This window comes from Oncorhynchus nerka, unplaced genomic scaffold (genome assembly GCF_034236695.1).
Source record: "Oncorhynchus nerka isolate Pitt River unplaced genomic scaffold, Oner_Uvic_2.0 unplaced_scaffold_8___fragment_2___debris, whole genome shotgun sequence".
Lineage (NCBI taxonomy): Eukaryota > Metazoa > Chordata > Actinopteri > Salmoniformes > Salmonidae > Oncorhynchus > Oncorhynchus nerka.
In genome coordinates, this window is record NW_027039944.1 from 86,281 (window position 1) to 113,035 (window position 26,755).

Sequence of the window (26,755 nt, forward strand, 5' to 3'; positions counted from 1 at the left end):
TTGTGTTGTCTGCAAACTTGATGAAGAGGTGTTGTTTCCTACCTTCACCACCTGGCCAGGTGGTGAAGTCCAGGACCCAGTTGCACAGGGTGGGATTCAGACCCAGGGCCTCGAGCTTGATGATGAGCTATAGTCAATGAACAGCATTCTTACATAGGTATGCCTCTTGTCCAGATGGGACAGGGCGTCCTTGTTCAGTCCTACTTCTGTCCAGTGACGTGAATCATTCTATAATTCAGCCCTATCCAGTTCCATCCTGGCTGTATCCTGTTGCTTGACAAATGAAGCAGACGTGACTGGGTTGTCTACAAACGGATAGATGGAGGGACAGCGCAATAAATCCCCTCACTGCTGTTCAGCTGCATAATGAATATCTGTCTTATGAAGCAAGTAAAAGTTGTCTCATAAGCCATGTAATTTGAGGCGAATCTCCTCTTTTTCATGTCAGAAATTTAAAGAGATATCCTTAAACACATCCTGCACAATGGCCGACAGCGGGAAGACTGATGAGCCCAGTACAGCCACAGCCCAGCCAACTAATGGAGACCAGCAGGTGAGGAGCACCATCACTACGACATTAGTTTACCCGACAACACAGCTCTGATGAAGGGTCTGATACACAAATAACATTGAAACCAGCATTCAGTATTTCACTCAAGTGGATAAATTGGAAATATGCAAGCACTCAAGGATAATATGTGCATGTACACAAAAAAACTCCAGTTGCAGATTGAGTGATCAGTACAAATCAAACAAAATATGCAATTGCTGAAATTGCCAACACAAAGGCTGTTTCTCCTCTAGTAACTCAGGCTAAATAATAACCATTGTGTTTTGTTTCCAGAGTGTTGTGTCACGCGTGGGCAGCATCCCCCTGGTGAGCTCTGCGTGTGGTGTAGTGTCCAACGCCTACAGCAGCACTAAGGACAGCGTGCCCCTGCTGAAGGGGGTCATGGAGGCTGCCGAGAGCGGGGTGCGCACTCTTGGGGCAGCCGCCACAACCGGCTCCAAGCCACTCCTGGACAGACTGGAGCCACAGAGTGAGTTCTACTGCGTAGTGACCACAGAGGGACATCACAAAAATACTATATATTTCTTTATTTATTTTTGTGTATAACGTTTTTGTTCTGAGTTAATGAATGATTTGTTGCAGTTTCTGTGGTGAATCATTATGCTATGATGGGACTGGACAAGGTGGAAAAACTGCAAATCCTCCAGCAGCCAGCTGATAAGGTGAGTCTCCAAATCTAGTGTTGACTAGTCAACAATACTGCCTCGTGCATCCAATTCAACTAAAGTCCCCAAGAAAACACTTTACTTGATGTAATACCTTGTATATTCATAACAGCTTTTTAATTGTTTCTCCCTCAGCTAGTTTCAGATACAATAGGCATAATGTACCAGTCTGTGAGTGGGACAAAGGAGGCCATGACTGGGGCTGTAACCGGGGCCAAGGAAACCATGACTGGGGCCGTAATGTCGGCAGTGTTCGGGGGTGTGGAGATAACCCAAGCAGCAGCCAGTGGATTGTTCAGCTCATTCATGGTGACCAGTGTGGGACAGATGGTCAGCAGTGGGGTGGGCCTGGCCCTCAGCCATTCTGAGAACTGGGTGGACCATAACCTGCCTCTCAGCGACAGAGAGCTTGGTCAGTATGAATGAGAAAATAAAACTAATAACCTCTGAATGGACTGTACTTAAATGGAATTGAACCCATCCCTGGTGTGGGTGCTGCTGAGTCAGGTCTAGAGCTGCAAGATTGTTAATTTATGTGTAGCTATGCACAGTTGGAAGTTTACATAAAATTAGGTTGGAGTCATCAACTCCTTTTTCAACCACTCCACAAATTTGTTAACAAACTATAGTTCTGGCAAGTCGGTTAGGACATCTACTTTGTGCATGACGAAAGTAATTTTTTCAACAATTGTTTTAGACAGAATATTTCACTTATAATTCACTGTATCACAATTCCAGTGGGTCAGAAGTTGACATACACTAAGTTGACTGTGCCTTTAAACAGCTTGGAAAATTCCAGAAAGTTATGTCATGGCTTTAGAAGCTTCTGATAGGCTAATTGACATAATTTGAGTCAATTGGAGGTGTACCTGTGGATGCATTTCAAGCCCTACCTTCAAACTTGGTGCCTCTTTGCTTGACATCATGGGAAAATCAAAATAAATCAGCCAAGACCACAGAAAAACAATTGTAGACCTCCACAAGTCTGGTTCATCCTTGGGAGAAATTTCCAAACACCTGAAGGTACCATGTTCATCTGTACAAACAATAGTATGGATAATTAGTATAAACACCATTGGACCACGCAGCCGTCATACTGCTCCGGAAGGAGGCGCGTTCTGTCTCCTAGAGATGAACATAATTTGGTGCAAAAAGTGCAAGTCAATCCTAGAACAACAGCAAAGGACCTTGTGAAGATGCTGGAGGAAACAGGTACAAAAGTATCTATATCCACAGTAAAACGAGTCCTATATTAACATAACCTGAAAGGCCACTCGGCAAGGAAGAAGCCTTTGCTCCAAACCCGCCATAAAAAATCCAGACTACGGTTTTCAACTGTACATGGGGACAAAGATTGTACTTTTTGGCGAAATGTCCTTTGGTCTGATGAAGCAAAACTGGAATTGTTTGGCCATGATGACCATTGTTATGTTTGGAGGAAAAGGGGGAGGCTTGCAAGCCGAAGAACACCATCCCAACCATGAAGCATGGGGTGGCAGCATCATGGTGTGGGGGTGCTTTGCTGCAGGAAGGACTGGTGCACTTCACAAAATAGATGGCATGTTGAGGAAGGAAAATGATGTGGATATATTGAAGCAACATCGAGACATCAGTCAGGAAGTTAAAGCTTGGTCTGAAATGGGTCTTCCAAATGGACAATGACCCCAAGCATACTTCTAAAGTTCTGGTAAAATGGCTTAAGGACAACAAAGTAAAGGTATTGGAGTGGCCATCACAAAGCTCTGACCTCAATCCTATAGAAATTTTGTGGGCAGAAATGAAAAAGCGTGTGTGAGCAAGGAGGCCTACAAACCTGACTCAGTTACATCTGCTCTGTCAGGAGGAATGGGCCAAAATTCACCCAACTTATTGTGGGAAGCTTGTGGAAGGCTACCCAAAACAGTTTGACCCAGGTTAAACAATTTAAAGGCAACATTACCAAATACTAGTTGAGTGTATGTAAACTTCTGACCCACTGGGAATGTGATGAAAGAAATAAAAGCTGAAATAAATCTCTCTACTATTATTCTGACATTTCACATTCTTGAAATAAAGTGGTGATCCTAACTGACCTAAGACAGGGAATATTGACTGGGATTAAATGTCAGGAATTGTGAAAAACGTATTTGTCTAAGGTGTATGTAAACTTCTGACTTCAACTGTATATGTAGATGAGGCGACACTAAAATCAATAGCTCTGATCTCAGACCGTGAATTATCGTTTATAGATTATCGTTATTTTTTCTGCATTACAGCTGCTTTGGCGGAGCCTGCAACAGGTGAGGTGACTACTGCACCAGTGGTGAGCTCTAGCTACTTTGTCCGTCTGGGCAAGCTGTCCTCCAAGGTGCAGGAGCGGGCCCTGGAGCAGTCCCTGGTGAGAGCCCGGCACGCCAGAGATGCCACATACGCAACTTTGGCACAGATCACCAGCACCCTGGACCTGCTGGAGAAAGCCCGCTCCACCCTGGCCACTGCCAACCACCAGCTGGGAGGGGCACCAGAGCAGCTGCTGCAGCGCTGGAAGGAGTGGCAGGAGAAACAACCTAAAGATGGAGGGGTAGACATGGGGGAGGTGGATGGTCCCAAAGACCAGACTGAGGTAGGGAGTCCTGAGTTAGTATTTTCTGTCCAAGTAGTCATGTGAATGAATGTACTTGAACTTTATAAACACTTATAGTTTCCACAGATACCTGTAAATGCCTATGTTTGTGTAGCAGTTGGAGTGGCGAACCCTCTCGATGGTGCGTGGTCTCAGTGACCAGTTGCGGTCTGCATGCTCTGGGGTGGTGTCCAGCGCCCAGGGCTTACCCGGTGCTGTTCAGGACCAGCTGGCAAACGCACGGAAAGTGGCTGAAGAACTGCACTCCTCCCTGGGCAACACTAGCACTCTCACACCCCCTCCTGGAGCAGACCCGTCACCATCTAACACAGGTATACCAAACTTTGTTGCTCCATTTCTCCTGTGTGGATTCATTATGAATACACCAGCTGCTGGTTTCTCATTATTTATTCAGTTTCAATATTTCAACAAATGCATTGTATGTACATCACCTCAGAGTGATTCATAATTATCTGTTATTTGTGTTGTTTGACACATTTTAAATGTTCACAGGTGCGACAGTCTCTGGATGGTGTCGTAGAGTATCTGCTCAATAACACTCCTCTCAACTGGCTGGTGGGACCCTTTGCACCCCAGATCACAGAGAAGGGGGAGGGCGGGTGGGCTGCGAATAAGGGGGCCCCCCAGAACTAGATTTAGAGGAGGACCGAGAGGTTGGAGTAGATTACTCCAAAAAGGCATCTCTGAGGCCTGGCATTGCCTGCATTTTTTGTACAGTGCAGTAAATGTGCTTTCTAAGAACTTACTGCCCGCATCCATAAGCTATGCTGATTTTTTTAAAACTTTATTTAACTAGGCAAGTCAGATAAGAACAATTTCTTATTTATAATGACAGCCTAGGAACAGTGGGTTAACTGCCTTGTTCAGGGGCAGAACTACAGATTTCTTTTTTACCTTGTCAGCTCGGGGATTCGATCTAGCAACCTTTTGGTTACTGGCCCAATGCTCTAAGCACTAGGCTACCTGATGCCCTGATGGTAACATATGGAAATCACAATACTGTGTTATAAGGGGAATCTACAACATAAAACTGCCATATTTGGCGTCTAGATCACACTCCAATCTGTGAATGTTGAGAAACGATTTAAAAACAAACAGTAATTTTGTTTCTGTAACTGTATGAAATGCAGTATAAACCTCACATGCAACTGATCTTTAGTCCTCTGAAGTTTACAAATTGGTGTGTGACATTTTGTATGTCCTCTCTGCTGTATGTGTAAGCTCCAGCAGGGTCTTGCTGTTGTTTATGAGTACTGATACAGTAGGCTAAATAAAGTCATTTTGGCTCTGGTCCTGGGCTTCCATTCCATTATTTGAGTTATACAGGATTTAATTTACCTGCATCTTTAACTCATTATAGTTCATACTGCCTAGTGAATATTTAGAATTAATTATGTTGTACTTTGCTGTCATTTTTCGTTATTCCTATAACTCAAACATGTTTCCAAGAACCTGTAAGAAGAATATATATACATATATATATATATATACTTATTATAACCCTGTTGTCATTGCTGATATTGACACCAATGTTCAATGTCACAAGACTCATTAACAAGCATTTTGGATATAAGAAAGGGCCATTCCTTTATTTTTTGTTGTGTGAAATCTATTTTATGTGATACATTTCGGGGGCCATTTATGTGAGGAAAAATAACGCTTAGAATAACGTCACGGTCGTTGTCGCGAATGTCGGGAGTTGGCGCTGGTTAAGAGGCCGCGCCCACAGAAGCGAATGATTATTACTACATTCTGGAGAGCAAGGTCGTCGACATCTGCAGCACTTCGTATTTCAGGTACTGCTTTGCCGTCGTAAAAAAAATTGGAAGGTTTCGTTAATGTAAACCGATTCGATGCATTCTCCGACTAGCTTAGAGCTTCATGATAGCTAGCCAGCTAACGCAACGTTCGAAAGTCGTGTTATATTTTAAAGGTAATCTGTCTAGTTAATTTCAGACATTACCCAAGTAAACTAGGACAAATTACTTCGCTTGTCATTGTTTTCAATCAGTTAACGTTAGCAGGTCTCTAGGGCAGGCTAAAGTTATTTGTAGGCCGACGTCGTTATGAGCTGAGAGGAAGGAATTGTTTTGAACGAAACCCGAACTGCGTTAATGACAGTCCGCTGTAGTTACTCATTTAGCTAGCTAGTTACTTTTACTAGCCAGAGCTATTTTTGTCAGTTTATGGCAAGTCTAGCTAACTAGTTGGCAAGATAATGCAGACATTTTGTGTTTTCAATTTTGTTTGTCCAGACCTAGTTATGGACCGCTCAACTCCGTTCTATGGAGGAAGTGTTGAGTTTTGATAACTGGTCGCCGGAAGTCACCATTAGTCGATTCTTGTAAAAATGTCAATTCTGAAGACCCTTACCTGTACCTATGTTTGTTCTGTAGAACTGCAATCCTTCCGCGGTGTGCTGAAATTCATACTTTTAATAAACGTAGCGAATACAACCACCGACTTTTTCCTCACGTTTTGTTCATACAATGTAAACATATTCAATTGGCACATTCCAGTATGGAACGTCGTTTGGGTCTTTGAGTGTCAAAGATACACGTTAAATAACACCGTTTAGTTGTATAATGTTGTAGAGAGTTAGCTTTAGCTTGGTACCTAGCTAGCACCAATACAACCAGCCTGAAAACAATGACCAGTAGAAACTGCAGTCATTATTCTTACCAATGGTTTAGGAATCCTTGTAAGTATTAGCCTGGTAGACACTTGTTTTTCGCTTACTGAAATTAATTTTAGTCAATGAAAATAAATAGCGAGCCAGCTACTAAACCGTGTTGCCCAAAGCTAACCTTATAAGCAGCCAGTTAGCTTCATGGGGCTCGACCAGACTGGGTTAATGGTTGTGAAGGTAGCCACAATAAGGATTTAGGCACCATAGTGGAATATGCGGTCTTGTTTCAAAATAAAAGTAACTATTTGAAAGTGAAGGTTAGAATTGGTTGACTCATGCCATATTTAGAATAATGTTAAACAAGGTTGGAATGTGAGTCAATTAAATGGGGTATCGGTCTACTCTGTGACACCAACAGAACACAACTGTGAAGAGTATATGCAAATATAAGCGCTACAACACTAATCGCGGGACTGTGAAATCACCTCCTCAGTCAGCCTATTGTGTGTCCACATTCATATTGCACTGTACAGCTTTACCTAAAGGATTGGGTATCAGTCTACTCAATAACCAGTGTATCCCCCCCCCCCCCCCCAATACCCTCAGTTATCAGACTCCAAAACATCCACACAGTATTATTTTTCCTTTGGAATAAGTGTTCAATACATATAGGTTGACAGTAAATGTGGCTAATTTCAGTTGTTTGAGTCCCACAATAAGGGCTACGACGCTGATGTTCTCTGGGTGTCACTGAGTAGACCGATACCCCATGTCATTGATCCACAATCCATGGGTAAGGTTGTACAGTGAAATAAGTATGCCCCCAATGCAATTCTAGTCTAATACATCTAGCATGATTTCAACAGATTTGTCAAATTAACAAATTGTTTTATTTTGTGTAACATTCCAACCTCGTTTAGCATGATCTATTCAGTTATGGCATAGTTCTAGTATTCATTCGCATCACTGTCAATGACACTTATTTTGAAGGCTAACCGCAAAGTCCACTTGTGGCTAATCCTTATTGTGGCTAGCTTCACATAGAATGGTCTGACCACCATTAATCAAATAAGAACTGTCTTATACATTAGGGTTATTTTAGATGACACCTAGCTATATAGTTAGCTAGCTAACAATAGCTACTGAAACAGATTGTCGTTTTTTGGAAAGAACATCGTTTGCATCCATGAGCTAGCTAGCTTTTTTTTTTATGACCAGCACTGTAGGTGCCGGAGACAACTTTACCAGCATCACAGCAATGAATCGTTGTGACATATGAAACTTGAGTGGTATTGTAATCAATGTGTAATATCTATGTAAAAAATCTATGAACTTGTTAAATTATGTGTATTCAGGTCCTGATTGGTCAACAAGCTTGTGACACGTCAAATAGTCTTACTTGATGCATATCTTTTTGGACACGCGAAGACACAAATGAGGAAAAAGTTGGTTGTATTTGATACAAGATGAAGAGGGGTATTGCGACATGTACATGTGCAGTACATTCGGAAAGTATTCAGACCCCTCTTTTCCACATTTTGTTACATTACAACCTTGTTCTCAAATTGAGGAACATTTTAATTTCATAAATCTACACACAATATCACATAATGACGAAGCGAAAACAGGTTCATTTTTTGAAAATGTCTTAAATCCCCAAAAACATACACTGCTCAAAAAAATAACACATCCTAGATCTGAATGAATTAAATATTCTTATTAAATACTTTTTTCTTTACATAGTTGAATGTGCTGACAACAATCACACACAAATTATCAATGGAAATCAAATTTATCAACCCATGGAGGTCTGGATTTGGAGTCACACTCAAAATTAAAGTGGAAAACCACACTACAGGCTGATCCAACTTTGATGTAATGTCCTTAAAACAAGTCAAAATGAGGCTCAGTAGTGTGTGTGGCTTCCACGTGCCTGTATGACCTCCCTACAACGCCTGGGCATGCTCCTGATGAGGTGGCGGATGGTCTCCTGAGGGATCTCCTCCCAGACCTGGACTAAAGCATCTGCCAACTCCTGGACAGTCTGTGGTGCGAGACATGATGTCCCAGATGTGCTCAATTGGATTCAGGTCTGGGGAATGGGCGGGCCAGTCCATAGCATCAATGCCTTCCTCTTGCAGGAACTGCTGACACACTCCAGCCAAATGAGGTCTAGCATTGTCTTGCATTAGGAGGAACCCAGGGCCAACCGCACCAGCATATGGTTTCACAAGGGGTCTGAGGATCTCATCTCGGTACCTAATGGCAGTCAGGCTACCTCTGGCGAGCACATGGAGGGCTGTGCGGCCACCCCACACCATGACTGACCCACCGCCATGCTGGAGGATGTTGCAGGCAGCAGAACGTTCTCCACGGTGTCTCCAGACTCTGTCATGTGCTCAGTGTGAACCTGCTTTCATCTGTGAAGAGCATGGGGTGCCAGTGGCGGATTTGCCAATCTTGGTGTTCTCTGGTAAATGCCAAACGTCCTGCACGGTGTTGGGCTGTAAGCACAACCCCCTCCTGTGGACGTCGGGACCTCATACCACCCTCATGGAGTCTGTTTCTGATTGTGTGAGCAGACACATGCACATTTGTGGCCTGCTGGAGGTCATTTTGCAGGGCTCTGGCAGTGCTCCTCCTGCTCCTCCTTGCACAAAGGCGGAGGTAGCGGTCCTGCTGCTGGGTTGTTGCCCTCCTACGACCTCCTCCGCATCTCCTGATGTACTGGCCTGTCTCCTGGTAGCGCCTCCATGCTCTGGACACTACGCTGACAGACACAGCAAACCTTCTTGCCACACCTCACATTGATGTGCCATCCTGGATGAGCTGCACTACCTGGGCCACTTGTGTGGGTTGTAGACTCCGTCTCATGCTACCACTAGAGTGAAAGCACCGCCAGCATTCAAAAGTGACCAAAACATCAGCCAGGAAGCATAGGAACTATAGGAACTGAGAAGTGGTCTGTGGTCACCACCTGCAGAACCACTCCTTTATTGGGGGTGTCTTGCTAATTGCCTATAATTTCCACCTGTTGTCTATTCCATTTGCACAACAGCATGTGAAATTTATTGTCAATCAGTGTTGCTTCCTAAGTGGACAGTTTGATTTCACAGAAGTGTGATTGACTTGGAGTTCCATTGTGTTGTTTAAGTGTTCCCTTTATTTTTTTGAGCAGTGTATTTACATAAGTATTCAGACCCTTCACTATGAGACTTGATATTGAGCTCCGGTGCATCCTGTTTTTTTTAAATCATCCTTGAGATGTTTCTACAACATGATTGGAGTCTACCTGTGGTAAATTCAATTGATTGGATATGATTTGGAAAGGCTGTCTATATAAGGTCCCACAGTTAACGGTGCATGCCAGAGCAAAAACCAAGCCATGAGGTCGAAGGAATTGTCCGTAGAGCACCGAGACAGGATTGTGTTGGGGCACATTGAAGGTCCCCAAGAACACAGTGGCCTCCATCATTCTTAAATGGAAGAAGTTTGGAACCACCAGGACTCTTCCTAGGGCTGGCCAAACTGTCCAATCAGAAGAGAAGGGCATCTGTGGAGATGTGAGAACCTTCCAAAACAACAACCATCTTTGCAGCACTCCAGCAATTAGGTCTTTATGGTAGAGTGGCCAGACGGAAGCCACTCAACAGCCCGCTTGGAGTTTTCCAAACGGCACCTAAAGGAGACTCAGACCATGAGAAACAAGATTCTCTGGTCTGATGAAACCAAGATTGAACTATTTGTCCTGAATGCCAAGCGTCATGTCTTTGGGGACCGTGTTACCATCCCTACAGTGAAGCATGGTGGTGGCAGCATCATGCTGTGGGGATGTTTTTCAGTGGCAGGGACTGGGAGACTAGTCAGGATCAAGGGGAAAGATGAACAGAGTAAAGTACAGAGAGATCCTTGATGGAAACCTGCTCAGGACCTCAGACTGGGGCGAAGGTTCACCTTCCAACAGGACAACGACCCTAAGCACAAAGCCAGACCAAGCAGGAGTGGCATTGGGACAAGTCTCAATGACCTTGAGTGGCCTGGACTTGAACCCGATTGAACATCTCTAGAGAGATCTGACAGAGCTTGAGAGGATCTGCAGATAAGAATGGGAGAAGCTCCCCAAATACAGGCATGCCAAGCTTGTAGCGTCATACCCAAGAAGACTCAAGGCTGTAATCGCTGCCAAAGTTGCTTCAACAAAGTACTGAGTAAAGGGTCTGAATACTTTTGTAAATATTATATTTCTGGGGGGGGGGGGGGGGGTTTATACATTTGCAAAAAATTCTAAAAGCCTGTTTTTGCTTTGTCATTATGGGGTATTGTGTGTAGATAAGAAAAACAATTTATTCCATTTTAGAATAAGGCTGTAACGTCAAAGTGGAAAAAGTTAAAGGTTCTGAATTCTTTTCAAATGCACTGTAGCTACTGGTTTTCCAACTGTCAATGATATCAGACCACTCAAGTGAAGTGAATAAGTTGATTTTGTGTTTTCAAAGTTAATGTATGTTATGGGTGTCAAATTCTAAACCTAATTTAACAGAATAAGTACAGCCTCTGTATTGGGTAGCCTCCCTGCTAGTAACAAGAAACGGTATTTGCATTGTATCTAACAAATTGATCACTCATAAACTAAACCATTTATCAATAATTCGTACCTACTCTTAGCAGAACCGCTCCCGTGTTGGTCTCCAAGCTCCTTTAGCCTGTTAATAATGTTAATGTACACAAATGGCCACTAGTTTGACTAACTCTTCAACCTCATTTCAGGAATATCCTGTCCCCCCCCCCCCCTCTCCCCTCCCTTTGTCAGAGAGCATGACTCAGGAGACCAATCAGACGCAAGTGCCAATGCTTTGCACTATGGGCTGTGGTTTCTATGGTAATCCCCGCACCAACGGCATGTGCTCAGTCTGCTACAAGGAACACCTGCAGAGACAACGGGGCGTGGGCCGTTCCAACCCCCCAGGTGAGAAAGGTAGGGAGAGGGACACAAAATGGGGGGGCTGGAGAAGGAGGTAGCAATCACTACCAAAACCTTGGCATTATAAAGCAATAGTGATTTATCAGTTTGTGAAACACTTTCCTTTTTTTTTCATTGAAACCATGATTCAACATAAGTAAAAGGTCAGTCATAGTCACAATCAATGAACATGTGGTTTGTCTACAGGCTCGGTTGCTTCATCGCCAGTGGGGTCCCTGGGAGCAGCTGTTGTGTCGGTGAAGCGCCAGACAGCGGAACCCAGCGCGGAAGGGGTCACTCTGCCCGAGGAAAGGACATCCAGGTATGCTGCCAGAGAATCAGCTTGTCTCTGCAAACAAACACAGACTGCTAAATGGAAGCCATTCAATTGACAGTAAGCTGTTGCTCAAGAGGCTTTGGTTTATCATCGTGTTTTAGAGTTCCCTAGTCTTCCTCCTGAGCTTAATATTGGATTATGGTTTCAGTTGATCAACTCATTATTGGTCTGAGTGTGTATGTGTGTCTTTAGTCCCAGCTCCCCCAGCCCAGTAACCCAGAAAATGACAGCCATGAGTATCTCCCAGGATACTGGAGCCACTGACTCAGACCAGGCTAATGGGGAAGAGGAGGGGACATCCAAAAACACAGGTTAGAACAACTGGGGGGGAGCTCAATACTTTCTTGGTTTCCAAACTGTTTCCCATGTCTATATCATCAGTAACATTGTGGCATGCCTCCTGCCTTGTCTTGTAATACATAACTACACTGCAGCAACAGTCCTATATGGGTATCTATGTTTGATGTTCAGTCAGATGTTGTATTTTAACAGAGCCAGTGGGTGAGGCAGACCAGACCTTGTCTGATGGTGATCAGACCCCTGAAAAAAATAAGAAGAACCGATGCTTCACTTGCCGGAAGAAAGTGGGCCTCACAGGTAAGACTGAAGAGGGTTTTAAGCCAGGTGGACACTACACGTTTTTAGTCTTATCTACAGGCTCCTGATCGTCTACTGACACATTTTTCCAAATTGGAGTAGAACTTAGAGCTGCAGCCTGTAAAAGTGTAAGCACATACTTGATTTGCGTTTGATTGCTGTAATAGGCTCCCGGGTACCTGCGCGTTCCCAATAATTTAACATGTTGAATATATTCTACCTCAAATCGACCATTGTCTCCAAGTGTGAACAATGCTCAGAGCAGATGCGAGACATTTCTCACCACCAGCCAATAGCAGCTACTCGGGACAATAAATTGTTCTCTTCACCTACATTACAAGTTCATCTCTAACCATGTTTCGTCCAACCTTTTTATGCAAGTAAAGTAAATGTCGGATAAAAATAATGCTATGACAGCCCTGATGGAAACGGAACATTTTTCGCCAAACTTTGCAAATGTCAAAACAAAATATGCTGGAAAATGAATTCTGCGAGAAATGCCGGTGGAAACGCTTTTATGAGCAATTATTGATAAACCATCATATCGAAGTAAAAGTGGAGTGACGCAATGTCATGTGTGGTCCCTCACGACTCATCAGGAAAGCATGCAGTTTATTAGTTTATGCAGTTTATTACAAATAAAATAAGTTATGAACTTCACAGGGTGGTGGAAGTGCAAGGTGATGAGCTTGATGTTCCTTTTCAATAAATATCAAGGGTCTTATTCTGATGACATGATCATCAATGCTTGGCTGCCATTAGACAAATAAAAATCTTGCTCTTTTGTCCATAATAATCTCATGTAGGCTATACGTGCGCTATAGCCAATAGCACGCAGATACAACTAGAGTGCACTTGCCAAGACCAGAGTGGGCACACGCTATATAAAATACATTTTTGGGGGCAGAAAACCATTAGTATAATTAAATGTGATGGAAACCCATTTAACTTGTATTTTTATTTGGTACATGGGAATTTAACTGCGAAAGGTATTTTATGTGCACTACGTCATCACGCACAGCCTTTTATCTGCAACAAGTCACTTTGATGGAAATACATCTCTGGTGGGAAATTGTGTGTAGTTTTTATGCAAATGTTTTAATATTTTCATGAAAATCTGTCGCCAATGGGTGTAAACCTAGCTACTCACACACAGCTAGCTGGTCTCCTGGTAGTCTTTAAACCTGTTCTTACCTCAAGCTCTTTCTGCAAAATCGACAATCCATACTGGCCTTTTTTCACGTGCCCAAATTTGCTTCTTTCTTGCTTAGTTTTCGGAGCATGACAATCGGTGATGTAGTGTTCTTTTTTTGGGGGGGGGGGGGGCGTGCCAGAACTCTTTAAAAAATATATATATTATTACGTCAATGAAAGTTGGTACCCAAATATAGCCTAAACCTATTGTTTGATAATTGTACAATGTACAGTACCATTCAAAAGTTTGGACATACTTAAACCCTGGAATGAGTTTCTTTATATTTCTTTTATATTCTACATTGTAGAATAATAGTGAGACATCAACTATGAAATAACACATGGAATCAAGTATCAAAATATATATTTTGATATTCTTCGAACTAGCCACCATTTGCCTTGATGACAACTTTGCACACTCTTGGCATTCTCTCAACCAGCTTCATGAGGTAGTCACCTGGAATGCATTAACAGTTGTGCCTTGTTAATTTGTATAATTTCTTTCCTTAATGCGTTTGAGCCAATCCGTTATGTTGAGACAAGGTAGGGGTGGTATACAGAAGATGGCCCTATTTGGTAAAAGACCAAGTAATGGCAAGAACAGCTCAAATAAGCAAAGAGAAACGACAGTCCATCATTACTTTAAGACATGAAGGCCAGCTAGTCCGGAACATTTCAATAACTTTTAAAGTTTCCTCATGTGCAGTCGCAAAAACCATAAAGTGCTATGATGAAATTGGCTCTCACGAGGCCCGCCACAGCAAAGGAAGACCCAAAGTTACCTATGCTGCAGCGGTTAAGTTCATTAGCGTTAACTGCACCTCAGATTGCAGCCCAAATAAATGCTTAACAGCGAAAAGCAGCCAACAAATGCTCAGCATATGTGGGAACTGTTGGAAAAGCATTCTTCATGAAGCTGGTTGAGATAATGCCAAGAGTGCAAAGCTGTCTAGGCAAAGGGTAGCTACTTTGAAGAATCTCAAATGGAAAACATTATTTTGATCTGTTAAAAAAAAAATACTACATGATTCCGTATGTGTTATTTCATAGTTTTGATGTCTTCACTATTTTACAATGTAGAAAATGGTAAATTGAGAAGAACCCTTGAATGAGTAGGTGTGTCTAAACCTTTGATTGGTACTGTATTTCCACACTGAGGTTTGAATAATACTGTTAAAATGCCCTTTTTAGTGTAAGAGCTGATTGAAAAGACCGCCTGAAGTTTCAGCCTGTTTTGGTGAGAGTGAGTTTTAGCCTTCATGTCGACATCCTCATGTGGTGAATTAGTCAATAGACCAATAAAGAATTCCAAACCGCTCTACCAGTAACAGCTCATGTTCAGTTTTCCCCTTTCTACTCACACCACTCCCAGAGAGTCCTAGCAAAATACTTGCTTGAGAAATTGCTCTTTGCTAAGAAGCCATTTTAATTTAACTTTGTCTATCTCCTCACTCACTAGGCTTCGCTTGTCGCTGTGGTAACCTGTTCTGCGCCATTCACCGCTACTCTGACAAACATGACTGTCCTTACGACTATCGAGGTGCTGCCGCAGCACGCATACGCAAGGAGAACCCTATCGTGGTGGCTGAGAAGATCCAGAAGTTATGAGGACTGAGTAGAAAGGTCTGATGTGCAAATTGTGGAACAATGGCGGCATGGAATAATACCAGATAAAATTGTTTCATGGTAGGATAAGGTGGGTGGGGTGGCGGTGTCACAGCCCCTGCCCAGCCACTTCCTTTAACATCTCCCTCTCTCTCCTAGGGTGACCGCTTGAGTGTGAATGCCTGTGGTGAGATGGTCTGTGTGTGCAGTATGGTTTGGTGGGCATTGGAAGTCTACTGTGGGGAAGGAAGACATTTCATTCTTAACCTTTTTATTGTTTCTTAACTTGGGGGGACTTGAGTTAGTTTTTATATTACCCCCGTGTGGTGGTTAAAATGAGCCAGAAGTAACATGTTGAAGAGCATGCTTACATCTCCGATAAGGACATCAGGAGGTCAAGTTAAGATCCATGCTGGGAGTTTCTGTGTATCAGCAATATCTTTTGAGGGCTAGAGATTAATTTACTCCCAGAGAAAAACCCTTGTCCAGTTTCTGACAAATGGGCCTTTTTGTTGTAACTTTTCTTTCCCTTCTGACCCTTAGATGAATAGTTCACATGTTAAAAATGTTTCAAGAAATGTTCTTTGACTTACTGATATTGGGTGCATGAAAGAGCCTCGATATGTGTGGTTGAGATTGTTTTTATGAGTGTATGACGTCAGATCTATATTAATATATTGTCCTTAGCTTGAAGTTTTTTTGAATATTGAATTTTTTAATATAATTTGGTTGTTTGTACTGGAGGATTGGCAGCATGTCAGAAAATCACTTGTTTTGTACTGAACCTTTCAATGATATTTGAGCATTTCCATCTGATTTATGTAACCATTTAAAAAATACAACTTCTGATATGTGATGGAGTAGAGTCCTGTTAATATGTTCAGATTAGGACGTTGCAGAAAATTCAATTTATGGAATCAAAGCACAACAATTAAAGTTAACTGCAGAGCATAAGACATTGAATGTGCAAGTTAACTTACTCAGTTGTTTTCTTCAGCATCCGGGTCTTTATACACTGCTCAAAAAAATAAAGGGAACACTAAAATAACACATCCTAGATCTGAATGAATGAAATATTCTTATTAAGTACTTTTTTCTTTACATAGTTGAATGTGCTGACACAAATTATCAATGGAAATCAAATTTATCAACCCATGGAGGTCTGGATTTGGAGTCACACTCAAAATTAAAGTGGAAAACAACACTACAGGCTGATCCAACTTTAATGTAATGTCCTTAAAACAAGTCAAAATGAGGCTCAGTAGTGTGTGTGGCCTCCACGTGCCTGTATGACCTCCTTACAAGGCCTGGGCATGCTCCTGATGAGGTGGCGGATGGTCTCCTGAGGGATCTCCTCCCAGACCTGGACTAAAGCATCCGCCAACTCCTGGACAGTCTGTGGTGCAACATGGCGTTGATGGATGGAGCGAGACATGATGTGCTCAATTGGATTCAGGTCTGGGGAATGGGCGGGCCAGTCCATAGCATCAATGCCTTCCTCTTGCAGGAACTTCTGACACACTCCAACCAAATCAGGTCTAGCATTGTCTTGCAGTAGGAGGAACCCAGGGCCAACCGCACCAGCATATGGTCTCACAAGGGGTCTGAGGATCTCATCTCAGTACCTAATGGCAGTCAGGCTACCTCTGGCGAGCACATGGAGGGCTGTGCGGCCCCCCAAAGAAATGCCACCCCACACCATGACTGACCCACCGCCAAACCGGTCCTGCTGGAGGATGTTGCAGGCAGCAGAACGTTCTCCACGGCGTCTCCAGACTCATGTCACTTCTGTCACGTGCTCAGTGTGAATCTGCTTTCATCTGTGAAGAGCACAGGGCGCCAGTGGCGAATTTGCCAATCTTGGTGTTCTCTGGCAAATGCCAAACGTCCTGCACGGTGTTGGGCTGTAAGCACAACCCCCTCCTGTGGACGTCGGGACCTCATACCACCCTCATGGAGTCTGTTTCTGATTGTGTGAGCAGACACATGCACATTTGTGGCCTGCTGGAGGTCATTTTGCAGGGCTCTGGCAGTGCTCCTCCTGCTCCTCCTTGCACAAAGGCGGAGGTAGCGGTCCTGCTGCTGGGTTGTTGCCCTCCTACGACCTGCTCCACGTCTCCTGATGTACTGGCCTGTCTCCTGGTAGCGCCTCCATGCTCTGGACACTACGCTGACAGACACAGCAAACCTTCTTGCCACACCTCGCATTGATGTGCCATCCTGGATGAGCTGCACTACCTGAGCCACTTGTGTGGGTTGTAGACTCCATCTCATGCTACCACTAGAGTGAGAGCACCGCCAGCATTCAAAAGTAACCAAAACATCAGCCAGGAAGCATAGGAAAGGAGAAGTGGTCTGTGGTCACCACCTGCAGAACCACTCCTTTATTGGGGGTGTCTTGCTAATTGCCTATAATTTCCACCTGTTGTCTATTCCATTTGCACAACAGCATGTGAAATTTATTGTCAGTGTTGCTTCCTAAGTGGACAGTTTGATTTCACAGAAGTGTGATTGACTTGGAGTTACATTGTGTTGTTTAAGTGTTCCCTTTATTTTTTTGAGCAGTGTAGTTTAGCTTGATCTCTCTCTCTCTGCAGGTTTGCTACTGAGAATAAAGCATGTTCTGCCAGTCCAGGCAGGACATAATTTAGTGTTTTCCTTGAACGCCCTCTTCTGTTCCATAAAGCCAACAGTGAACCACATTGTTCCCTAACCACCAGCAGACCACTGATATATGCTGAATGATAACAGAACTGGTTGGCAATTAGTCCAAGAATTTGTATATGTGTGTGTACTAATGTTTTCATAACTACCCTAAAGAAAGAACTGGCGTGGCACTGCTTTCTTTTCCTTGTATTTTCTTTCACCCACAGGTAATTCCTGTGTCTTTGAACAGGGGGTGGAATTTTAGTCATAGGGCTAAAATCACTCTGGATGACATTTATTCTAAAGTGTCATTCTAGGTTGCTTTCCTGTTCCTCCTGACTGCCCACATTCGGTGAATCATTAGACAGACAGACACAACCCTTAGTACCAGTAATTTGGACATGTCTCAATCCTCGGCCAAGGGCCTTCGTGTACCTGTGGTTGTTTTCAGGATTGGTCACACTAGTTTGGTTCCAAATAATTAGTGGCAGTTTTGCATTTTTAGGTGAATCAAACGTTTCATAGCGAATGTCATTGAAAAAGAGTTGTGTAGAAAAAAGCAAATACTGAAAAACGTCACGTGTGACACCTGGCAAAACAACGGGGCCCTTTTGAGAGAAAGTCTGAATTGAATGAGCTCTCTTATATGAACAGGAAAACATCGGGACTTGACGCCAGGCACCACAGGTTGAAATTACATTTTTGCATCTACTGATTGAGATTTGTTGGTATTTTTGGTCCATTTATTATTTGTATTTTCACAAAGTAAACTATTTCAAACTTGCTGAAAACTTATAATTTCTTTAGTTTGTCTTACTACTGTTATTAATTTTAAACACAAATGAACACGCATCATTAATTTCTAAGCCCATTTCATAAGAGATTTACAAACTGGACTTTCAAGGGCTGTAAATTGTGTATTTGTTGTGTATTTGCCTTTAACTGTCATTTCCCAAAAGTCACTTTTCCCACACGCCAACAAATTTCTCAGCTTCAGAAGCATCTGCGTTCACCAAATGTTGTGTGGTTATCCTTAGATACATTACATGACCAAAGATATGTGGGTACTTGCTCTGCGAATATCTCATTCCAAAATTATGGGCATTAATATGGAGTTGGTCCTCTCTTTGCTGCTATAACAGCCTCCACTCGTCTGGGAAGGCTTTCCACTTGATGTTGGAACATTGCTGCAGGGACTTGCTACCATTGTGAGGTCAGACACTGATGTTGGGCGATTAGGCCTGGCCCGCAGTTGGCATTCCAATTCATCCCAAAGGTGTTGGATGGGGTTGAGGTCAGGGCTCTTTGCAGTGAAGTTCTTCCACCCTGATCTTGACAAACCATTTCTGTATGGACCTCGCATTGTGCACGGAGGCATTGTCATGCTCAAACAGGAAAGGGTCTTCCCCAAACTGTTGCCACAAAGTTGGAAGCACAGAATTGTCTAGAATATAATTGTATGCTGTAGCATTAATTTCCCTTCACTGGGAAACATGAAAAACAGCCCCAGACAATTATTCATCCACCAACCATTCCTGTTGGCACTATACATTGGGGCAAGTAGTGTTCTCCTGGCATCTGTCAAACTTAGATTCGTCCATCGGACTGCCAGATGGTGAAGCGTGATTCATCACGCCAGAGAACGCGCTTCCAATGGCAGCGAGCTTTACACCACTCCGGCCGACGCTTGGGATTGCACATGGTGATCTTAGGCTTGTGTTTGGTTGCTCGCCCATGGAAACCCATTTCATGAAGCTCCCGACTAACAGTTGTGCTGAAGTTGCTTCCAGAGGCTGTTTAGAATTCAGTATTGAGTTTCGCAACCGTGGACAGACGATTTTTTATGAGCTTCAGCACTCGACGGTCCTGTTCTGTGAGCTTGTATGGCCTACCACTTCACGGCTGAGCAGTTGTTGCTCCTAGACGTTTCCACTTCACAATGACAGCACTTACAGTTGACCAGGGCAGAAATTTGACAAACTGACTTGTTGGAAAGGTGGCTGAAATAGCCAAATCCACTAATTTGAAGTGGTGTCCACATACTTTTGTGTAAATATAGTGTATATTCTCCAGACATGCCCAGAGGGAATTGTTTATATGCTGTCGTTTAAAAAAAAAAAAAATTTGGAAGAATGTTCCAAAAATACATTTATCTACATGTCTTTATTATTTTACAGATAGAAAGATGGATAAAGTATTTATCCACAATCTTCTCTGGCCAAGTCCGGTCGTGGGTATCTTTAACAAAAATATTTATTCGGACTTCGTCCATTGTCCAGAAAAATGTATTTGTCTTGTGCAAATATGAGCATATTTAATGATATCACCTTTATTTGCGCATATATATATATATTATTATTTTTTTACTCAGACGAAAATGTAATAAAACTATTTTGTGTGCATCTACATTCAACTGGTAAAAGGTGATTTGTGATATGATTGAGAGAAAAAAATCCCTATTGGGATGTGGTGCCTGGTCTGAATTTAGATGGACCTGTGATTGGAGCATTAGCCTGGGTTGTGTTGCCAGTTAAAGAATGGCTTAGTGAAGGAAAGGTCTAAAATGGCTCAGTCTTGGCATGCAAACACCAAGGTTGCCTGTTGCTGAGCCAAGCCAGGAGCTCAAAGCCCCTGTGGCAAGAGATGAGTCCGCTTGGTTCTCATTTGGAATTTAGGCACTTGGATCTTTAGGTTCCCACTATATAAAGTATCTGAGTGGAGATGGTGCAGTGCATGTGATACCATGTAAGAAGGGCACGCGTATGATGGACTAGACTCCTCTCTGTGAGAAAAATATATATACTTTGCTGTAGGTTTTATTCCCTATTGTGATGTTACTGTTTTTAAGGGCATGCAGTAAACTGGCTTTAAAGTGGGCAGAGATGTGGCACTGGGGTTACCTGATGAGTATACCCTCTTTTAGGCCAAGGGAACAGAGTTGGCTTGTCCTTCAGTTTGGCTGATTTTCTTCTTTGCAATTATGTTTCGCAGGTTGATAGTTACCTTGACTACTCGAACTACCCCAGCATTTAAAAAGGTGAGCAATTTGAATGTTACCAACAAGGTTATCAAGCTATTTTTTAGCAATGGAATTGACCAAACAAGATTTCTTTAAAATAAACCTGTATTTAACTAGGCAAGCCAGTTAAGAACAAATTCTTATTTACAATGATGGCCAAACCCGGATGACACTGGGCTAATTGTGCGCCGCCCTATGGGACTCCCAATCATGGCCGGTTGTGATATAGTCTGGAATGGAACCAGGGTGTCTAGTGATGCCTCTAGCACTGAGCTGCAGTGCCTTAGATGTGCTGCGCCATTCAGGAGCCCCTGTTGGATCGTTGCAATTGTATGTAAACGAATCAACTTAACCAGCTCAGAATCAGCGCTTGATGTTATGAAAACATCCACTACAATTTCAATCTGTTATACTTTAACATCTACAGCATCGGTGTCCCCCCGTTGGGAAATTTCCTTGTTACTTACAACGTCATGCTCAAGACAGACATGTCTTATATGGACAGAGAGCTTCAATTCTTGTTAATCTAACTGAACTGTCCAAATTACAGTGAAAAAAGGCCATGCTATTGTTTGAGGAGAGTGCACAACAAAACTTATCACAGCAACTGATTTGATACATTCACCTCTGAAGGTAAATAATGTACTTACATTCAGTAATCTTCCTCTAATTTGTCATCCTGAGGGTCCCAAAGAGAAAATAGCATAGTTTTGTTTGCTCAAAACAATTTTTATATTAAAATGTAGGAACTGGGTTCTACAGTTTGAACCCTAAAGTGTTTCCATTCAAATGGTATCAAGAATATGCATATCCTTGCTTCAGGTCCTGAGCTACCCAAATCTTAACTGCCTGTATGTCATCTTAGGCTAAAATTGGGGGAAAAGGGTCCGACCCTTTTAACATTGTCATTAAGCTTGTTTGTAGCACAACATAATCATTGTCTGCATTTTGAGGCCATTACTACAAAGCATTTGATCCGTGATGATGAGTGACCAAATCTGGCAATATTTCTCTGTCACTGCAGAACTGATTTACCATAACTGACAGTGAAGTACTTTACTCATTTCACTGATGTATGAGAAATGATAGCGTGGACAATAATTGTGTTCCAGAATGTTCCAAGTAGTAGATCTGTCCCGCAGGAAATTGCAGAAGTGCAGTCAAGTCCTTTGGCTCAGAAACACCACCAGATATTTTTTGTTTTTAAAATGTAGGACTGTATGATCTGTAAGAGTAAGTATAAAAAATAAAAGTTTATTTTAAATTGACACCTGACTTTTGTATTTATTTGTACAACTGAGGTTAAGCAGTACAAATCTGGTAAAGCAGAGGCAGCCCTGGGATGCCAAAAGCAATTTTCTCGCATGGGTTCAGACTTTCCTTCCGAGACAGGTTAATCCTATAAAAAGTCAAACATTACATCACTACCTCCCAATGTACTGCAGTACATTCAATGGAGAAAACTTAATACAGTAGCCTATTGTTTTACAGCTGTACCTTAACTTTTTTCTGCTGTGTTTCTCTGACTCGGCCAAATGCTTAGATGTAAGGTCTCCAGCTGCGTGGTTCTGGCACCGGTTCTGACTGACATGTTCTTATAAATTGATCTGTGGATACCGTACATCGGAATGGCTTGAATTGAGCGACAGCCCTGGTTCTCACAGAAACAGTATTTGTTTTCTGAGCCTGTGTGATGTAGGACGTTAGACCTGAAACCACTTCATGCTGGGATGTCCCTCCTACCACTTAATTCGCTCTTCCGACTGATAAACTCCTGGCTGAACCCTACATCACAGGCAAATCATATGCCTGCAATCCTTATATCGTAGTGGTTTCATCATGGTAGCACATTCAGAGATCGATTTATAGTCATTAACCTAAACTAGATTATATTTTAAACAAAACACTTTCCGTTTGTCATAGATGAACGAGGTTAATGAGTGGCGCAGCGGTCTAAGGCACTAAATCTCAGTGCTAGAGGCGTCACTAAAGACGCCCTGGTTCGAATCCAGGCTGTATCGCAACCGGTCGTGATTGGGAGTCCCATAGGGCAGCACACAATTGTCCCAGCGTTTTCCCGGTTTGGCCGGTGTAGGCCGTCATTGTAAATAAGAATTTGTTCGTAACCGACTTGCCTAGTTACATTGTACTGTTACATACAACATGGTAGCAACATTGGGCACAGACAACAGCACAAAGGGCAAGAAGGCAGAGACAATACATCAGGCGAAGCAGCCACAACTGTCAGTAAGAGTGTCCATGATTGAGTCTTTGAATGAAGAGATTGAGAACTGTCCAGTTTGAGTGTTTGTTGCAGCTCGTTCCAGTCGCTAGCTGCAGCGAACTGAAAAGATGAGCAACACATGGATGTGTTCTTTGGGGACCTTTAACAGAATGTGACTGGCAGAATGGGTGTTGTATGTGGAGGATGAGGTCTGCAGTAGATATCTCAGCTAGGGGGGAATGAGGCCTAAGAGGGTTTTATAAATAAGTATCAACCAGTGGGTCTAGCGATGAGTATAGAGGTGACCAGTTTACAGAAGAGTATAGAGTGCAGTGATGTGTCCTATAAGGAGCATTGGTGGCAAATCTGATGGCCGAATGGTAAAGCACATCTAGCCGCTCGAGAGCACCCTTACTATAAATGATGTCTTCGTAATCTAGCATTGGTAGGATGGTCATCTGAATCAGGCTTAGTTTGGTAGCTGGGGTGAAAGAGAGCGATTACAATAGAGGAAACCAAGTCTAGATTTAACTAAGAATGGAATGGTCTACTGTATCAAAAGCTTTGGCCAAGTCAATAAAAATAGCAGCACAACATTGCTTAGAATCAAGGGCCATGGTGACATCATTGAGGACCTTGCAGTGACACATCCATAACCTGAGTGAAAACCAGATTGCATACCAGAGAGAATACTACAGACATCAAGAAAGCCATTCAGTTGATTATTGACAAGTTTTTCCAACACTTTTTTGATAAACAGGGCAAAATAGAAATAGACCTATAACAGTTAGGATCAGCTTGATCTACCCTTTAAATAAAGGATGAACCGTGGCTGCCTTCCAAGCAATGGGAACCTCCCCAGAAAGGAGAGACAGGCTTGGCGATGATAGGGGTAGCAACCTTAAAGAAGAACCCAGATGTTTTTTGGGGGGTTAAGTTTCCGAAGCTCATTTAGCACCACGGACTCAGTGACTGCCTGCAGGGAGAAACTTTGTAGTGGGGCAGGGGAAAAAGAAGGAGAAGCGTCGGGGTTAGTCGCATAAGAAGGGGTGGGAGATGAGGCCATGTTGGACGGGCAAGGAAGCATGGTTGAGTCAAATAGGAATCCTGACTTAATGAAGTGGTGATTAAAGAGCTCAGCCATGTGCTTCTTGTCAGTAACAACCACATCATCAACAGTAATGGACATGGGAAGCTATGAGGAGGAGGGTTTATTCTTCAGGTCTTTAACTGTTTTCCAGAACGTCTTGGGGTTAGACCCACAGAAAGAGAACTTCTCCTTAAAGTAACTAACTTTGGTCTTCCGGATAGATTGAGTGCACTTATTTCTCATTTGCCTGAACGAGTGTTTGGAGTCATATTTTGTGGGATTGGTAATAATCTGAGAAAGATTTAGAGAGTCCCATTGCTTTAGGACTTGGTCATGTCCCAGTTTAGGTCACTTAGCAGGACAAATTCAGACTTAATGTAAGGGGGGCAGGAGAGAGCTTAGGGCAGGTAGGATACAGGCCGGTGCTGATGGAGGATAGCACCCAGCAACAGTCAACTAAGAGCTATTTGAAAGTGTAATGCTTAAAACCAGCAAATCAAATTGTTTGGGGACAGACTTGGTGGATACAATCGAACACTGAAGGTGATCCTTGGTAAAGATTGCCACTCCCCCACCTTTGGAAGATCTGTCTTGCCAAACAAGGTTATAAACAGAAAGTTTAACATCACTATTCAGAACACTCTTCCTTAACCACATCTCAATACTGACCAACATTTGGATTGGAGCTGTGAACCCACACTTTCAATTGATCCATTTTAGGTAATAAGCTTCTAGTGTTAACGTGCAGAAAACCCAGGCTTTTACGAGAGCAGAAATCAGTGAAGCAGATATCAGAGCACAAGTCAGAATTGAAGCTTGCAACAGTAGATGGGCCAGGGTGTACATGCACATTTCCTGATATCATCAACAGTAATACAATCAAGGCACGGCATAGGACAGGAAGAGCTCTACAGTGCTGATTTATGACATCTGAATGTGCATCAGATGGCAACAAGATCATATTGTACAGCAATTTCATCAGGTAACATGAATACAAAGCAAGGGGTGGTTAGAATAGGATGGGGAGGCCAAAAGTCTAAGTAACCAATAGAGAGTCAGAGTCCCAAGTGTGAGAACAAACAGTCTGTCCCACAGTTGGTTAAGAAAGTTTGTAGTCAACAAGACATGCAGGAGTCATGAGGCAAAATGCACAATAAAATAAAAATATATGTATAACGGGCTAGCCATTGTAAGTTCAGAGTTACTCGCCCCAACAGTGCGTGTGTGCTGGAGGTGAGCGAAAGCTCGGGAGTGTGGTGGGGGTACCTGTACCAGAGGGGGAGACAGGCCAGGGCAGATGGTGAACAGATTGCCAGGTGGAATCCAAGCAGCAGTGCAGCAGGCAACGGGACGAGGTGTCACACCCACTTGGGAGATGCTTTTATTTCTGGAGGAAGATTTCTTGTGGAAAATGCCAGTGAATGGGCTTCAAAGACTCCTGCCACTTTATTACACCTCAGTGCTAATTGAAGTTGTTTGTGGTCTATCCTAGCAAGTCTGGCAGCCTTAACTCAGCATTCAGTCCCCATAAATTAAAATATATAATTGTACTTTATTGTAAACTGGTCTTTTTTTCTCTCTTTGCTTTCAAAATAGCATCAGACCAAACACTACTCACTCAGATCAAGGTTGGATAGTGTCTTCAGGTCTCTGCTGTTTGTTTGCTTGAGCACCCTCCGTATAGCTTGGGAAAAGGAATCCTTGGTAGCAGTAATCCCTCCGGGTAATTTTGGGAAAAATGAAGTTGTAGGTTTGGAGTTTTGATCTGGAATGAAGGTCATGCTGTGGAGGGTAGCATCCTGCATATATCCCTGCTGGAAATGCAAGTTTATCTAACTCCAAATCTATAATTTTCTAAAAAACATGTTGAAAATGTGAAAGCTCACATGCATCTGTTTCAATAGACGTATGTCCATCTTCTATAAATTAATTTGAGAAAAAATTAACTCAGCTATCCAGCTTTGTTTTTTCAACAGATAGCTAGCTAATTGAGTTGCCTTTACCAAAAGTAGCTAACGTTATGTTAGCCTTAAGTTAACTAGATCATTTATTAGTCATTTTTAGCACATTTGGACCGTTTTTGATTAGACAATAATTGGTAAGTTAATGATACTTTGTCGGGTGGTGAACAGAGTTCCAGCAGTTTGTTTCAGTGTCCAGATATCTAATCAATAATTGTACTGTCAAAACCCTACTCGTAAAATGTGCTAGGTTGCTAATGAAGCAGCACTGCTAATGTTAGCTAGACTGGGTAGTCCCTCACGTAAATTACACTGCTCAAAAAAATAAAGGGAACACTTAAACAACACAATGTAACTCCAAGTGAATCACACTTCTGTGAAATCAAACTGTCCACTTAGGAAGCAACACTGATTAACAATAAATTTCGCATGCTGTTGTGCAAATGGAATAGACAACAGGTGGAAATTATAGGCAATTAGCAAGACACCCCCAATAAAGGAGTTGTTCTGCAGGTGGTAACCACAGACCACTTCTCAGTTCCTATGCTTCCTGGCTGATGTTTTGGTCACTTTTGAATGCTGGCGGTGCTTTCCCTCTAGTGGTAACATGAGACGGAGTCTACAACCCACACAA

General features: G+C 42.7%; 2 protein-coding genes across 3 annotated transcripts in view; both read left to right on the forward strand.

Moving 5' to 3' along the window:
• LOC115108359 (perilipin-3-like) overlaps positions 1 to 5,150 on the forward strand; it is a 12,315-nt gene extending 7,165 nt beyond the window's left edge. Inside the window, 8 exon segments of the mRNA XM_029632583.2 lie at positions 449 to 553; positions 845 to 1,040; positions 1,154 to 1,233; positions 1,372 to 1,648; positions 3,492 to 3,838; positions 3,954 to 4,135; positions 4,137 to 4,170; positions 4,352 to 5,150. Of these exon segments, the coding sequence (XP_029488443.2) occupies positions 485 to 553; positions 845 to 1,040; positions 1,154 to 1,233; positions 1,372 to 1,648; positions 3,492 to 3,838; positions 3,954 to 4,135; positions 4,137 to 4,170; positions 4,352 to 4,492 (1,326 nt within the window). The 5' untranslated portion in view covers positions 449 to 484 and the 3' untranslated portion in view covers positions 4,493 to 5,150.
• Positions 5,151 to 5,529: 379 nt separating this feature from the next.
• LOC115108360 (AN1-type zinc finger protein 5-like) lies at positions 5,530 to 22,114 on the forward strand. 2 transcript variants are annotated; one of them, XM_029632589.2, is made up of 6 exons: positions 5,530 to 5,655; positions 11,256 to 11,463; positions 11,656 to 11,770; positions 11,978 to 12,096; positions 12,278 to 12,382; positions 15,036 to 22,114. In XM_029632589.2, exons 2-6 carry the CDS (start codon positions 11,304 to 11,306, stop codon positions 15,182 to 15,184), a joined length of 648 nt encoding a protein of 215 aa, XP_029488449.1. In that variant the 5' UTR covers positions 5,530 to 5,655; positions 11,256 to 11,303; the 3' UTR covers positions 15,185 to 22,114. The 2 variants fall into 2 exon arrangements, with proteins under 2 accessions (XP_029488449.1, XP_029488450.1); XM_029632590.2 differs by having other exon boundaries at positions 5,532 to 5,655; positions 11,256 to 11,454.
• The last annotated feature ends 4,641 nt before the right edge of the window (positions 22,115 to 26,755 follow it).

Bases quoted from the DNA above. Each gene is read 5' to 3' on its own strand.
- LOC115108360 (XM_029632589.2), top strand. From the start codon at position 11,304: ATGACTCAGGAGACCAATCAGACGCAAGTGCCAATGCTTTGCACTATG. The intron at 12,097-12,277 runs GTTAGAACAACT...GTATTTTAACAG, and splicing joins GGGGACATCCAAAAACACAG to AGCCAGTGGGTGAGGCAGAC. The intron at 12,383-15,035 runs GTAAGACTGAAG...CTCACTCACTAG, and splicing joins GAAGAAAGTGGGCCTCACAG to GCTTCGCTTGTCGCTGTGGT.